This window comes from Rhinichthys klamathensis, unplaced genomic scaffold (genome assembly GCF_029890125.1).
Source record: "Rhinichthys klamathensis goyatoka isolate OS25496 unplaced genomic scaffold, OSU_Roscu_1.1 h1tg000281l_1, whole genome shotgun sequence".
Classification (NCBI taxonomy): domain Eukaryota; kingdom Metazoa; phylum Chordata; class Actinopteri; order Cypriniformes; family Leuciscidae; genus Rhinichthys; species Rhinichthys klamathensis.
In genome coordinates this window covers 3,642,841-3,658,719 of record NW_026606800.1, presented here as the reverse complement: position 1 = coordinate 3,658,719, position 15,879 = coordinate 3,642,841, and the positions used below count along the sequence as shown (strand labels likewise).

Below are 15,879 nucleotides of genomic sequence, written 5' to 3'. Positions count from 1 at the left end.
GTGCGTGTGTGTAAGCTGCCACCAGCGTTCTGCTGAAGCTGTCCGTGAGAGCTTTGGAAAGCTGGTGCAGACTGATTGTTACAGACCACAAACTCAATCCTCACTTTCATTAGAGAGAGGACCATCTCAACCTGCCTGAGATAATGTTGTCCCTCTGGCCGTCTGTCTGGGTGCCTCCCTGGAGTGACTCAAACACACACACACACACACACACACACACACACACACACACACACACACACTTTGGACTCCAGGCCAATCATCCAAGAAAAGAAAAGTGCATTATTTCGGTCACCTTCAGAGAGGGCTTATAAAATTGCCATTGTGTCCACCATTTTACCCAGGCATTCATTACCACTATATAAAGCTCTTTATCAGGTCTTTAACTCTCTTTATACAGCCTGATTTCAGCTAATTTATCTCACTAACCATGGATAGGGTGCTCAATCATCTCCTTTCATCCACATCTCTCAGCTGTAGCATTCAGTTATTTGCACCATTGGGAAAAATAAGCACATTACGGCAATGACTGTTGACGTATCGCAGTAGATTGAGTTCCTGTTGTTCAAGCTGTGCTAAATGTTGAAGTCTTCATTTTTGTGCCTAACAGTGTTGGGGAGCTACTTTACAACTAGCATTCCAAGCTACGAACTAGTGTCATTGGAATACGGTTGTAATTGAAATTATTCAACTCCAATTGCAAATCAGGTTTATTGGCAAAATTTACAGACTTTCAGCTGTTTGAAATGAACAAATCAAACAAAAGTAATTGAAATAGCTCAACACAACAAATGTTGAAAAAGTGGTTTCCCCAAATTCAACTGAAAATGCAGTTTTTAATGACTTCTGCTGTCTCAAAATTATTCAACCCCTGAATATAATTCCTCACAACAACAACACAAAACTGCAAAATGGGTGTTGTCTTCAGCACACCTGATGCAACTAATCAAGGGCTTCATTAGTTGCATCAGGTGTGCTTGAGCTAGAACACATGAAATACCTGAACTGGCTAGTGTTTGTTGAGTGTCACATTTGACTGCATGTTAGAAATATGGCTCAAAAGATAAGTCAAAAGAATGGTCCAAAAAGTTGAGAGAAGAAATCGTCGCCCTTCACAAACAAGGAACAGGATACAAAAAGATAGCGAAGGCGCTAAATGTTCCTAGAGACACCGTTGGAAGCATAGTTCGCAAGTTCAAATATAAAGGAACTGTGGTTGCACTACCTGGACTGGGCAGAAAAAGGAAGCTATCAATGGCTGCAGCCAGATTTCTGAGAAGGCAGGTTTAGAAAAGCCCTAGAGTGACTGCTAAAAGACCTGCAGCAAGACTTGGTGGCAACAGGCACTGAGCTTTCAGCTTGCACAGTAAGGCATGTACTAAACGCATGTGGTTTCCATGCCAGAACTCCAAGATGTACACTACTACTCACCCAAAAGCACAAGAAAAGTCTCTCAAAATCATATAAATAAGCCACAGAAGTTTGGGGATTCTGTTCTGTCTAGCGATGAAACAAAACTGAAACTTTTCGGCCCTATGGATCAGCAGTATGTCTGGAGGAAGCAGAATGAAGCATATGCTGAAAAGAACACTCTGCCAACAGTTAAGCATGATGCTGGCTCGGTGATGCTCTGGGGCTGCTTTGCATATTCTGGCACTGGAAACCTGCAGCGTGTGGAAGGCAACATGGATTGATTTAAATATCAGGAAATCCTAGGAGAAAACATCATACCGTCAGTGAAGAAGCTGACGTTTGGGTATCATTGGACCTTCAGACAGGACAATGATCCCAAGCACACTTCAAATTCCACCAAGGCTTGGTTGCAGAAGAACTCCTGAAAGATTCTACAGTGGCCATCACAGTCACCTGACTTGAACCCCATAGAACATCTCTGGTGAGATTTGAAGAAGGCGGTTGCAGCACGCAAACCCAAGAATATTACTGAACTCGAGGCCATTGCTCATGAGGAATGGACTAAGATTCCTCAGAAACGCTGCCAGAATCTAGTGTCTGGTTATACATCTCGTTTGTAGCAGGTCATAACAGCAAAAGAGTGTTCCACTGTACTAAATATGCTTGCCATGAAGGGGTTGAATCATTTTGAGACTGCAGAAGTCATTAAAAGTTGAATTTGGGGAAACCACTTTTTCAACATTTTGTGGTGTTGAGCCATTTCAATTACTTTTGTTTGATTTGTTCATTGTAAACAAGTGAAAGTCTGTAAATTTAGCAGATAAACCTGATTTGCAATGTGGGTTGCATCATTTCTATTACAACTGTTCTTGATCCTGCTCACTTGTGGCATTCAGGCAACTGGTTTCATACACAATTTTTCTACATTTTTAAAGTTACTATGATTCTGAAAAGTGCTGGACCCCTGTCTGCCAATCCTCAATGTCATGTGAAAGAAGATACATTTTATAAATATTATTAAATTTGTTATGGTTTAGGTTTGACAAGCACATCTCACAGTACAGAATGTGATTTATTTCTCCATGTGTTGTGGCAGGAGAGTAGTTACTGTGGTCTACTGCGATTTCATGCATCAATCCGCACTCTTTTTCTTTTGGATAATAAAATAATTTGAACTCACATCAATATTTATTTTTGATTTATTTTTATATTTGATTTATTTAATGAATAGTTAATGTCCATCTATGCATTTAATTAGCACAGCAGTGATACACAGGATAATAAACTGCCATTCATTATCGTAGTATATATCCTTTAGGGTGATGCAAGATCCAAAATCGAACACTTGAATCCAGCATTCTCATGCTATAGAATTTTTTTTTTTGATTAATTACTCATCTTACTCTTTAATTCAATTAGACAAAAAAAAATCTTGTTGACAAAAATGCTATCATTACATGAACAGCTACAATACATTATTCAACATACAAAAAAAAAAAAATGTAAGCTAGTACTGTTACTAACTTTCAGTTTCTCCACAACACTGATGCCATATTTATGATGAAATAATATTACAAAGGGTGTGATGTAAGAAAAAGAGAGAGTCAGATGCTTTACTTATTTCCTTGCGTGCCTTTGGTGCCATGATGATCAAGTCTCCAGTTTTCCATTCAAATGCACCGGAGCCCTTTTCCAGACAGATAATAATCTCATTTCCCATGTGTGTGACGCTTCTGTAAATACACATCGCTGGCACACAGCTGTGACCCTGATTTCTGCTATGATCTTCCTTACTCTGGACCTTGAACTGTTCTTAGGACGCTTTTGAGAGAAATCACACCGAGGCCTTGAATGCCCTTGTTTGCTTTTGTTTTATTTGCCTAATACAAATGAGGACAAAGTTCATTTTAACCCACAGAGTGAAGAAATTGGCATTGAAAACAACTTAAAGTGACACCTACTTTTCGTTTTCTGTTCTGTATTCAGGCGATTGAAAAGAATCTGATCCGGAAGTCAAGCGGAGGGTTGACGTATATCGCAGAATGGAAAGGCGGACTCCTGGAGCATAAGATGGGTCACCTGACCTGCTTCGCCGGTGGTATGATTGCTTTAGGAGCAGACGGAGCCCCCGATGATAAGACGGGACACCAGATGGAGCTCGCGGCTGAGATCGCCCGCACGTGTCACGAGTCTTACACCCGAACAAGTGAGTGACAGAACTGCTTTGAAAATGCTGAAACAACGAATATTAAACATTTCCAGCAAAAAAAAGATGCTTGATTATACAGACATTTTCTAGTTATAGTTAGAATAGTGCAGTGCAAGTGCAGACACCCTGAAATAAGAAATAATGTTTTGTGTAAAGAAAAGTAAGCTTATTTTTCTTGCCTACCAATTATGATTGCAAAAAAATAATTAATTTTTTTTTGTTATTGTGAATAAATTATTGTTGTAGTAAAGTATTTTTGTTATATTATCTTTATTATTTACTTTTATTATTCTTTTTTTTATTATTCAAATTACTGTATAACAGTAAACCAAAAGTACTCAAAGGTAAAATGGTAATTACGGTAATGAGAATTATTGATTTATTTACTTATTTAAACTACGGTAATAGTAAGTAAATTCAACCTAGGGTCCTTTGCACCATGACCTTGAGCCAAACATGCCCCCTCCCCCCCCCCCCCCCCCCCCCCCCCCAGAAGCCATTTTTACCTTGGTCGAACATTATTGAAGTTAGAGCTTATGTAAGCAATAAGGTACGAGAGGCTGTGCTGTATCGTGAATAAGTAACGGCTGGAGGGCGTTGTTAGGCACGACGCGAAGCGGAGTGCCTGCAACCCCTTCAGCCGTTACTTATTCACGATACAGCACTTGCCTCGAGTACCTTATTGCTTTTATAAAACGGTTGCCACACAATAAAAATATTAAAGCCGAAAAATATGTATCTATGCAACTTTCATGAAGTAAAATCACTAAAAGCCTGCCTTCCGCTGGAAAAAATAGTCCCGGAACGTGAACAGCAACAGAAGTTACATATATTATTTCGCCAATAGATGGCGGCAAAGACTGTCTTTATGAGTGAGTGAGTGAGTGAGTCTGTAGAGAAGGCTTTTGAAAGGACTCGAACTTGTGATCACGGAGAAGACAGACGCAACTGACAGATGACTAACGTTATGCACGGAAAACCCCATGACTGTTAAAAGGACAAAATATGCAGCGGACATTCAAACGCATTTTTTTATTATGAATATAGGACTGACCTGAAGGAAAATGCTACGTCTACTGTAAATGCAGGTACACTCGCTTACTCGATCTCTCACAATGCTCTGCTCTAGCTTTAAATGAACAATATCAATGAGATGAAACATCTGTTTAAGTTGCTAAGAGTGGTTGCTAGGGGTGTTGTGTAGTGATACATAGAACCGTTGGGTGAAGCGGTCATAGCCGTGTTTTATCGTGAATAAAGCACAGCTATTGACCAATCAGAATCAAGGATTGGAACTAACCGTTTTATAATTGGAGATATCCGCCGAATGGCTTAGTGCAGGCGCTAATGGATTCAAGTTTGTATCTCGTAAATTACCCCACTAATAATGCCCGGAATGGTACCAAACTTCTATAGTAGTACAAATAGGTTCTGTACTCATAAACCGAGGCATTGAAAGTTTGTAAGTACATCAGGAGTTTAAATAACACTTGCAAGATGGCTTGTGCTATGGCTAACTCGGACGTCGAGGTCACTTCCGTGATTTGGGAAAAGCCTGTAAAAGTCCTGGCAGAAAGCGATGCATAAGGATGTAATGTAACGACGCACAGTTCCAGGAATGCACTAATATTTTGTTGGTAGTACGAGTTGTAACAATTATTAGTTAACACTAAGTTGTCAACACTTTGGAAAAACTAAAATAAATTCACTAGCTTTTCCCTTATACTTGTGAGTTTTGCAAAGGACTTTTACGGGCTTTTCCCAAATCACAGAAGTGACCTCGACGTCCGAGTTAGCGGTAGCACAAGCCATCAGGCAAGTGTTATTTAAATAAACTTTCCAATGCCTCGTTTTATGAGTACAGAACCTATTTGTACTACTGTAGAAGTTTGGTACCATTCCGGGCATTATTAGTGGGGTAATTTACTAAATACAAGCTTGGATCCATTAGCGCCTGCACTAAGCCATTCGGCTGATATCTCCAAATAAGCTCTAACTTTAATAATGTTTGACCAAGGGAAAAATGGCTTCTGGGGGGGTGCTTGGCTCGAGGTCCTGGTGCAAAGGACCCTAGGTTGAATTTACTTTGAACCATCCCTTTAAGTAAATATTTAAATTATACGTTTATGCACATACACATGAACGTAAACATACACAGTCACAGTCTTCACCTACGTATTCATAATGCGTAGGTATTTTTATCTGACGCAGATTAACAAAGGTCCAGATTAAGCCACAGCCCCTAATCCACATCCTGATAGTGTTTCTCTTCATCTCAGGAACAATGTAATCCCATAATCCCTTGTCTACATGGACGTTTGAGCGATGAATTTGTCGGCATGCATGTTTCAGGTATGAAGCTGGGTCCCGAGGCGTTCCGTTTCGACGGCGGCGTGGAGGCCATCGCCACACGGCAAAATGAGAAGTACTTCATCCTGAGGCCGGAGGTCATCGAAACGTACATGTACATGTGGAGGTTCACCCACGACCCCAAGTACAGACAGTGGGGCTGGGAGGCGGTACAGGTGAGAACTCTGTCATGTGGATTTGACACATCACTTATTATGTAATGTCACCAGTATGTGACTGGTTAAACTGGGATGTAGGCCAGACTGTGAGTCACAGTGAAGCTTTATCACTGCCCTCAGACGCTCCCTGCACTTCAGCATAGCAGGATTAGAGACAATGGAGACCGCCAGGATCTCACAGCCTTGTAATTGTATCATAATGACTTCAGATTGCCATTGTGATTTGTCTGTCCCTTTAGGCGATACATCACATCTCTTCCTCCCTCGCTCTCCCTCTGCCATCTATTCTCCTCTCAGTAAAAATGTGCTGGCTCAACTCTTATGGAATGAAAGGCTTGATTCTTTCTTTCCTTCAAAAACTGCTTTGTAAAATCTTCATTATCTTAAAATGTTCTTTTACACAATCTTTACACCGCCACAACGCCAATAATTTGATTGTTATTATGGCACTTTTCACAAATAGGGCACAATTTGCTTTCCCATTACAGAGACATCCCATTACTGATGGATAAACTGTTATATGAGGTTTCTAGCATGAAAAGTGGATAATTTTAAATGAATAAAATATATTTTGTCAATTTAACTTTGATGTTTATTGATAAAAAAAAAATAGATTTCAATGGTTTTAAACTTTATTCACATATGTAAAAAAAAAAAAAAAAAAAAAAATATCACTAAACACATGCACATGTTTTATGGGGACTTACCATAGACATGATGATTTGTGAAGTCTTTACTGTCACATTTGATCAATTGAATGAATGCATCTTTGCTGAATAAAAGTAATTCAAACAAACACCTAAATCCTGAGTATTAAACTTTGGCACATAAATTGTTCCACACAGTTTTTTTTTTTTTTTCTGTTGTAAATCATGTGGCTCCTTGAGGTAAACTATGCTGCACTATTACTTTTCTGAGTGATTGGAACTACTATTTATGCCTGACTGTCAATAAAACAGGCTGAATCTCCCATAGACTTACACTGAAGGAGCAGCCCCAGATATATATCTAGAGACCAGCATATTATAAAGCGGGGAGGCAGATGAGTTTGATCAGGGTCAGGGTCAGAGCTAAACTCTGCAGAAAAGTGGCCAGAATTGCCAAGCCCTGTCATATAGACTTTGGATCTTTTGAATGGAGCCAGTAAACACCTTTGCATCGGTGTACTGTCTCTGAAAATCAAAGGTACATGCAGTTGCTAGGAATTACATTGATACTGACAGGTGCATTTATATCTCTGTATCTCAGGCTCTGGAGAAGTACTGCAGGTTGGAAGGGGGTTACAGCGGAGTAAGAGACGTCTACGCCAGCACTCCTAACCATGATGACGTGCAGCAGAGCTTCTACTTGGCTGAAACACTCAAGTGAGTACTGCTTGCTTAATGCTTAAAAGCTTAGAGCTTTTACATTTTATAAGTTAAACACCTTTTTTTCTGTGACACTATATTCATGACAGTTAAAGGGATACTCCACCGTTTTTTCATATTAAACTATGTTATTCTCTTATCTAAGACGAGTTGATACATACCTCTCTCGTCTCAGTGCGTGCACTGAATCGCTCTGTCGGGCGGAGAACTTTGAGAGCAGTTAGCTTAGCCCCATTCATTGTATATGGGCCAAACAGAGATGAAGTTAGAAGCGACCAAACACATCCACGTTTTCTCTATTTAAATATAGTTACACGACCAAGTATGGTGACACTAAATAAAATGTGGCGCTTTTTATAAGCGGGTAAAATGGATAACTATAATGTATGGCGGAATAGCACTTATTGGGAGCACTTCGACTCGGCGCTGTAATATCTTCACTCGTGAAAAGTCCTCTCCCCCCTCTCCCTCTCCCTGATACTTCGTCAACTCTGCACAAAAAAATACTACTGCAGGCGTGCAGGTCACGTTGGTTCTATTGATGGAAATGACAGGGAGAGGGAGAGGGGGGAGAGGACTTTTCACGAGTGAAGATATTACAGCGCCGAGTCGAAGTGCTCCCAATAAGTGCTATTCCGCCATACATTATAGTTATCCATTTTACCGGCTTATAAAAAGCGCCACATTTTATTTAGTGTCACCATACTTGGTCGTGTAACTACTTGTGTAACTATATTTAAATAGAGAAGACGTGGATGTGTTTGGTCGCTTCTAACTTCATCTCTGTTTGGCCCATATACAATGAATGGGGCTAAGCTAACTGCTCTCAAAGTTCTCCGCCCGACAGAGCGATTCAGTGCACGCACTGAGACGAGAGAGGTATGTATCAACTTGTCTTAGATAAGAGAATAACATAGTTTAATATGAAAAAACGGTGGAGTATCCCTTTAAGCATATTTCTCCAAAAATGTTGTATTACTGCAATCAGTATGTGTACTTAATACATATTTACATTATACATATATATGTATGTGTGTGTGTGTATAATGTAAATATGTATTATTGTAATTATTATTGCAATGGTAATGTGTGTTGTACTGTGTTGAATGAATTCTGATTCATATACTATACATTTATTACTGTGATTTGTTACTATAATCCAGTAAAATAAATTGTTTTAAATTAATACGAATCTAATGAGAATCATCAGTCAGAATAATGAGGGGGAAACATAAAACTAATGAGAATTTGGAGAACAGTGCTTAATTGTCATAAAAATAATGTTACAGTGCAAAACAGAAGTTAACTAATGGCTTTCCAATTAAGATCCCATATGAATTTATTAAGGTGTGAGATGTTTGTTTTTGATTTTATTCCCACTCGAACTGTTTGTCCATTTTATGCATATAGAGGACCACAATGGAAATAAGCCTGAGGCTTTTTTGTGTATTTTATCCTCGACAATTTGTCTTGAAATGTGTATGAATTGCCTTTGGCATGATTGTATTTTTTTAAGATCATTGTTGAATAAATCAAATCAAATCAAACATCTTAATAGACTTGCTTTTCGCTATGAAAAAGGTTGTATTTGTCTTTTTTGATTTTTTTTTTTTTTTTTTTGAGGAATATATAATAAGTTTGTAAACACATATTTGTATATTAGAGCACTGAGGTTGAGTCGTTGAAATCAGATCAGCCAGCCAATTAGTTTTAGATTTTTCAGAAACCTCTTGCCACTTTGTTGTGCAGTAAATATCAAATATTCTGCGAATTATCCATAGGGCGTGTTTAAGAGTCTGAGACTAACTTGTGTTTCTGCAATGATTGACTAAAGGAACGATGTTCACTCAGAATGTAGTCAATGGAGCCATTTCTCTGTCAGAGCGAGAATTATCACTGTCAAGGTGAAGTGACTGAGACACAAGACGGTGACAGTTGGAACACTGATAAATGAAAGAAATGAATAAAGAACAAGTATTTTACTCCATCAGGGCCCAGAATGAAGAGCTGAGGAGTTAGAGAGGTCACAATGCACTTCTGTGTCCTGTTTTTTGGGTAGCTTTTTCCAGTTCTCTTCCAGTTTGATTGCGGCTTAAGAGGAAATCACTGTTCGAGTCTCACCCTGCCGCTGAAGACAGTGGCTCTCCATTTCTCCTCCCTTTAATACTCTGGAGGAGTGCTTGCCCTTTGGCCAGGAGGAGCACAATTCACACAATAGAACACAGAAAAGACTTAGCAATTCTTTGAGAGAGAGTGAGCGCTTCCAGAAACCCCTGCTTTCAGCTTTTCCTTCTCTTATTCTGGTTGTTTCTCGTTCTGTTGCTTTTGGCTGTGTTTGCCTCTTTTGCACAGTTAGTGCGTATTAAGTAATGAATCTTCTTCAGAGCCAGACTGTCTGGCGGGCTGAGGGATCAGAGTTTCCTGTTCATAGAAATGCTCTCAGTGTGTTTGTGGGCATGACTGTGCTCTTTAACATGCTCACTTCAGCCCACTTCATCTGCTCCGCTTCACATGCTGAACCACTAAAGGGAGAGTTCACACTAAAAAATGAAAATTCGTTCATTTACTTATCCTCATGTCAACCTTTATGATTTAAGGCCCATTCACACCAAGAACGATATAGCGATAACTATATTGGCGTCCACAGCAACGCACGATAACATTCATTTACTATAGGCACATGCTTCAGTTTTGTCATCTGCCGCTTTAAATGCCCACATCCATTAAAGCAGGATGGATTCTAAATGGCTATCAATGTTTTTATCATTTACCAGCAGGAAAGAAAATCGCTTTAAAAAGTAATTTCAACAATTACATTCCTACCGTCGTTATCGTTATAGTTGTGGTGTGGATTTCCCTATTCTCATAGAATATGCGAACCTCCATTTTACTTCATGATTTGGTTTGCCCAGGGTTTTATTTTATTTTGTTGGTTTTTTTGCTGCTTTTGGGGTGCAGTTAAATTCAGTATTTTGAGGCTTTACTTAAAAGCACTATAGTAAAACCAGGAGACGCCTGCACTCAACTAAAGTCTGCATGAAACGGAAGTTTTAATTTTGTCTTTTTTCTTTCTTATTGAGCTTAACGGCTTCTCAAACAAGGCGAATGGCGAGACTTGGATTTGTCCATCAGGAATTGATTGGATGGTTGTGGTTTGCTATTGCTGTGATTTCATGTGAGTGACCGGTTGTCCCGCTCTCACACCAGTAAATACTTCATCAGAGAAGAGAAGAGATGTCACTGCAAGAGGGGAAGTTATTTTGATTAAAGATTATGAAAAATTTAAAAAATGATGTGCACAGATGAATCACAGTATAACAAATACTTCCATTTTGAAGTATTTAAAATTTAAAAGAGGATATCAGCTTGATAGCTGTTGGGTCCATTTCACTTGCAGATGCAGTATAATACTGTTGTCACCTCTGTCATTAAATAAATCCTCTTAGTCTCGTTTATAATTGGCCGTAACCTTCCAAATTTTTTCTAGCCAGTGGCAGGGCATTGAAACTGAAGGTCTGAAGATCATGCTGGCTGCAAAAGTAGTTCAGGTGCAGTTTAAGCTGCCAGGAGTGGTTCATCCAGTGGACATGCGTGATTTAGCTTTAACTCTGGAGGCCTGAGGTCAACAGCTTATATTTTCAGAGGGGCAGTGGAGAAGAGAGCCTTTCATCGGCGAATCTCCAGCCAATGCGTGTTCAGAGAGGGAACCGAGAGGGAGGAAGGGTTAGAAACCGTATTATCAAGGTCACAACTTCATCAGGAAACAGGCGTCAGCATCGTAGTCTCCAGCTAAAGTTTATAGGCTGTAATTTAACGAGTGTCATCCGGCCCTCCAAATAAACCTGTGGGGGTTTTTTTCCCCCTTGGCTGCAGGTTTTGAATTATGACCTTCATTTGTGAAACAATGTCCTTTAGCCATGACTCTCAGCCAAAGGAAGTAAAATGTTCAGACTTTTTGTAGTTTGTAATCTCCATCCCTTATTACAGTGCTGTTGTCTTGGCAGTGTTTTACTTCAATTCATCAGCACTTAGTTGGGAGATGTTCATGTTTTATTACGAAGGGAACATTCAGATTTTAAGAGGTAGATTTATTTATGCAGGTTGACTTTAATGGAGATAATTAGTGATGTTTTCGTTTTTACTATTGCGCATAAGTATTAAACTTTGCCATTTGGCTATTCCCACCCCCCTTGTGCTATATAGACATGAAGGATTTCTCAAATCAAGCAGTTTGTTGATCAGAAGGTGTGCTATTACTTTTTTGCATGGTCAGAAATAAAGTATTTATGAGTTTATGGCATTACATTAGAGCTGTAAAATTTCCATCTTGTCGCAAATTGTACATAATACTGAAAAAAGAAAAACCGAAAACTTTCTCTTTCTCGATGGATATATATATTTTCAATTTCAATTTAGCTTTATTAGCATGACTGTGTAACACAATGTTGCCAAAGCATATATATATACATATACATATACATATACATATATATATAGAGAGAGAGAGAGAGAGAGAGAGAGAGAGAGAGAGAGAGAGAGAGAGAGAGAGAGAGAGAGAGAGAGAGAGAGAGAGAGAGAGAGAGAGAGAGAGAGAGAGAGAGAGAGAGAGAGAGAGAGAGAGAGAGAGAGAGAGAGAGAGAGAGAGAGAGAGAGAGAGAGAGAGAGAGAGATTTTGTGGCAATTATAAGAATACATTATTTCCCTCTCATAACCTTGATGTTTATGCTTCTGATTCATGTACATAATAATTTTTCTCAAATATCACAAATCTCTCACTGGCAATCTTACTGTGAATTACTATATCAACTATATACAACATAAAGTGCCCTTTAAAAGATTGTCTTTCTCTTTTTTTTTTCCAGGTATTTGTATTTGCTGTTCTCAGACGATGACCATTTGCCCTTCGATCAGTGGGTGTTCAACACGGAGGCTCATCCTCTTCCCGTCATTAAGAAACCCAGCCCAGAGTTAGCCAACCATCTCAAGTAATCTTCATCCCACCCCAAAGGACCAATGAAACGTAACTTCCTGGACCTTCTTTAACAGTGGACAATAGTTATGGGTGTAAAACCCCTGTGGCTGGAGAGGACTTCAGAACTTCTGCTGGAGTTTCATGTGTTTCTCCACAGCCCTCTCTCCTCTGCCGTCTCTTTCTCGGGATTCTGCATGCTGCCCCTGTCCTCTCTCTCTCTCTCTCTCTCTGTCCCTGACACTCTGGACATGTCTCTGAGCCTCAGAGACCAAGAAGGACCATATTTCCTCTGTGAGGAGACCAGACCATACCGTTTTCCATTGTATTTGCCCTCTCACACACTTTATAAAGCCATAGGTAACTCAGTGTATCGACATCCTTTTCTGTTTTTTTTTATTAATTTTATTTTTTTTAAATCATCTGTGTTTACAGAAGCGAAGATATGACATATCCACCGAACTTTGCTGTCTCTTGCTGTCTGTTTCTTTCGGGTGATGTTTGGTTCGGTATTTTGACGCTTTATTCTACAGCAAGGTAGGGAAAGCAAGTCAACTAGTGCCTTTTAGTCTTACTGATCAATTTAGTCATGTTTTAATAGCAACGCTCTATTTATTTTCGCTCTGACCAAGAGCTTCATCCTACTTGGCTTCAGCCTTCTTAAGCTTGTGATGGACAGTCGTTTATCATTCATTCCTCTACATTCGTGAGCTTACTCTGTTGCATAAAATGTGTTCAAAATGTGTTTTAATTGTTTACTTAATCAATGGAGGCAGAGACTTTTTATCCTGGACATGTAAAATAGAGTACTTTGTGTTAATTTATTACTCAAGACGTAGGGTTTTTTGTCTTTTTTCATTGTAAAGGGCAGAAAACTATGGAGCCCCTAATGGGACATGGTGATGGAAAAATATTTCAATGCCTTTGCGTTCTCTCGCAAAATGATTGCATTCCTCCAAGAAACTTTGCGTTTGCTTGCAAAATATTTGCATTCTCTTTATTATGTTTCCCCGAGAAACTTTGACGTTGCCCGCAAAAGCGTTTAAATATAGTTATTCCTTCCACCTCCCATCCCATAATGAAAGTTTTGCAAATGAACAGAGTTTATTGGGGGAACGAAAGGTTTTGTAAGCAAACACGTTTTTTTTTTAAGAAAGCGCAAAAGTTTTAAAGCGAATGCAAAAGTTTTGCAAGAGAACAGAAGAATTGAAACAGAAATTTCATCCCATCTCTTTTTTTTTTTTTTTTTTTTTACCATCACCATGTCCCTTTAGGGGCTCTGTAGTTAACAGTGATGAAGCTGCTTAAATCCATTGGGAAAGTGTTTTATTAGGACACGGGTAGCGTCGGTCAAAAAGGGGAGTGAATATTTGTTTGAATGTACCACCAAATGTGAATTGAACATACTTTGGCCTAGCTGTTGTGATTTTATCATTTTATCTGTTTGCGTCTTTTGATTTAACATGAAAGCACAAAGTTGTGAATCAGTATGTTTGGGTTCTCCGTGTAGAAAAGAATAGGAATATTACTGTACAATGTGACAGCATAAGTGAAGATTTTCGATGGAAAATGATGCAAACCAATGAATGCAAAGCAGTCCATGGCACTGGATACAACACACACACATACACAGGAAACTAATAAGAAAGATATCTGACACATTGGCTTGCATATACATCACTACATCTATTACACATTACATAGCCACATTCCAATTCTAGGAGGAACGACCCAATTCCCATCTTATTAATGTTTTTGGGAAATTGACACCTCAAACTTGAGGTTTGAATAGCAGGATGTGGTTGACAGGTTTGTTTAGTGTCTACATTTAGGCTGTGTTTCCAAAAATAAGAAAAAAACCTGACCCACTCTGCTTAACTAGTATGGCGTGGTGCTTTAACCAATGTATTATACTGGTGGATCTACATGGGAAAAAATACCTCACAGAGGTTCCTCTCTTGAGGCCAGCGACTGCAACTCTTGACATGGTGTTTCTCTGCTATATGTGTGCTGGCGAGTAATATATGAAAGCAACGTCATCTCGAGGGAGGCCCGTCATAAAACACTGTGACACTGTAGATAAGACATCGCGTTCACTGTATTCATAATACTGCGAATCTAAACGATGTTTAGCACTGCCGCGGCTTAGCGCGGACTAGCGCTTCGTGCTGTCTCTTTAGTGAAAGCGATTTCTCAAGCTGTGACTGAGAATCCGCAGAGAATCTTAGGTGACAGTCTGGAACAGGAATAGGAGATGTGCTTTTCAGATTAAAATTTGTCGTTTAAATATTGTGTTGATGATCTTGCATAGAAAATGCCTTTTTTTATCGTTTGTGATTCTTGTCGTTTGTTATTTCTTCATGAGACAACCTCAGAAATGTAACTGTACTATATTGCTGATAATCATTCCATTGCACATAATCGGATTTGTTTTTGTTATGTTTTTCTTTAATATAAATGCAATTCATTTTGTGGGAAATTGTTTGGTTTTATTTCTTATTCGTTTTTTTTTTTTTGTTAATTGTACATATTTCATTCTGGCAAACTGCCAGCCATCATTTATATAAATCTTACGATCTTATCATGTAATAAATTATATTAAAGCAAAAGTTTTTGATAAACTATATTTGTTACACTTCAATTGTGAATAAAACAATCTTTTAATATGATATTGAGTTGTTGTTTTTAATGGGGTTTTCTTCCTACTCGGGGGCGGATCTGACTCATACAAGGCTGACACTGCAAGAGAATCAACAACTCATTTTATTTTTCATTTTTAATTGCCGACCATAAAGATGCATCCAACAGGTCAGATGGTTAGCATACTCAAACTGTTGAATTAAAATGACTCATCACTGAATTCCATCCATAAATTGTCTGTCTGTATATCTGTCTGTCTGTCTAACTGATAGATCTAGTGTATCTGAAAGATCTGTCTACCTACCTGTCCGTCTTTCCATCCATCCAATACAAACTTTTGCTGAATTTTTTCTCTCCCTATTTGCAATTTAGAAAGTTTTTTTTCACAGCTGGAACAGTCCGAGGACGTATATAAAGACGACGTAATGGATTCATAAATAAACCATGATAACCAAAAAGGTATAAATATAGACTATGAATAAATAAAACAATTGGACAACCACATGAAGAGAGAAAATGTTTTTTATCAATTTAAAACCAACGACATGAGACAGTTGAAGCGGAATTGGAAGAAAGAAAACGCCATAGCCACTGGGTAAAGTAAAACTGATATAGACAAAAGTGAGAAGGAATGGGAAATAGAGATTTGCTGTTCACCCAGAACATTAGAGGAAATGATGTCACACGGCATGATAAAGCTGTTCAGACATGTCAGTTTGAAGGCTGACACAAAAAGCTAATTTGCCATGGGTT

The 15,879-nt window shown here is 38.8% G+C and overlaps 1 protein-coding gene across 1 annotated transcript in view; it reads left to right on the top strand.

Annotated features, from left to right (window-relative positions):
* man1a1 (mannosidase, alpha, class 1A, member 1) overlaps positions 1-13,544 on the top strand; it is a 141,660-nt gene extending 128,116 nt beyond the window's left edge. The window contains exons 9-12 of the mRNA XM_056269460.1: positions 3,400-3,619; positions 5,975-6,147; positions 7,399-7,514; positions 12,380-13,544. Of these exons, the coding sequence (XP_056125435.1) occupies positions 3,400-3,619; positions 5,975-6,147; positions 7,399-7,514; positions 12,380-12,506 (636 nt within the window). The 3' untranslated portion in view covers positions 12,507-13,544. The remainder of the gene's footprint in view (positions 1-3,399; positions 3,620-5,974; positions 6,148-7,398; positions 7,515-12,379) is intronic.
* Positions 13,545-15,879: the final 2,335 nt, after the last annotated feature.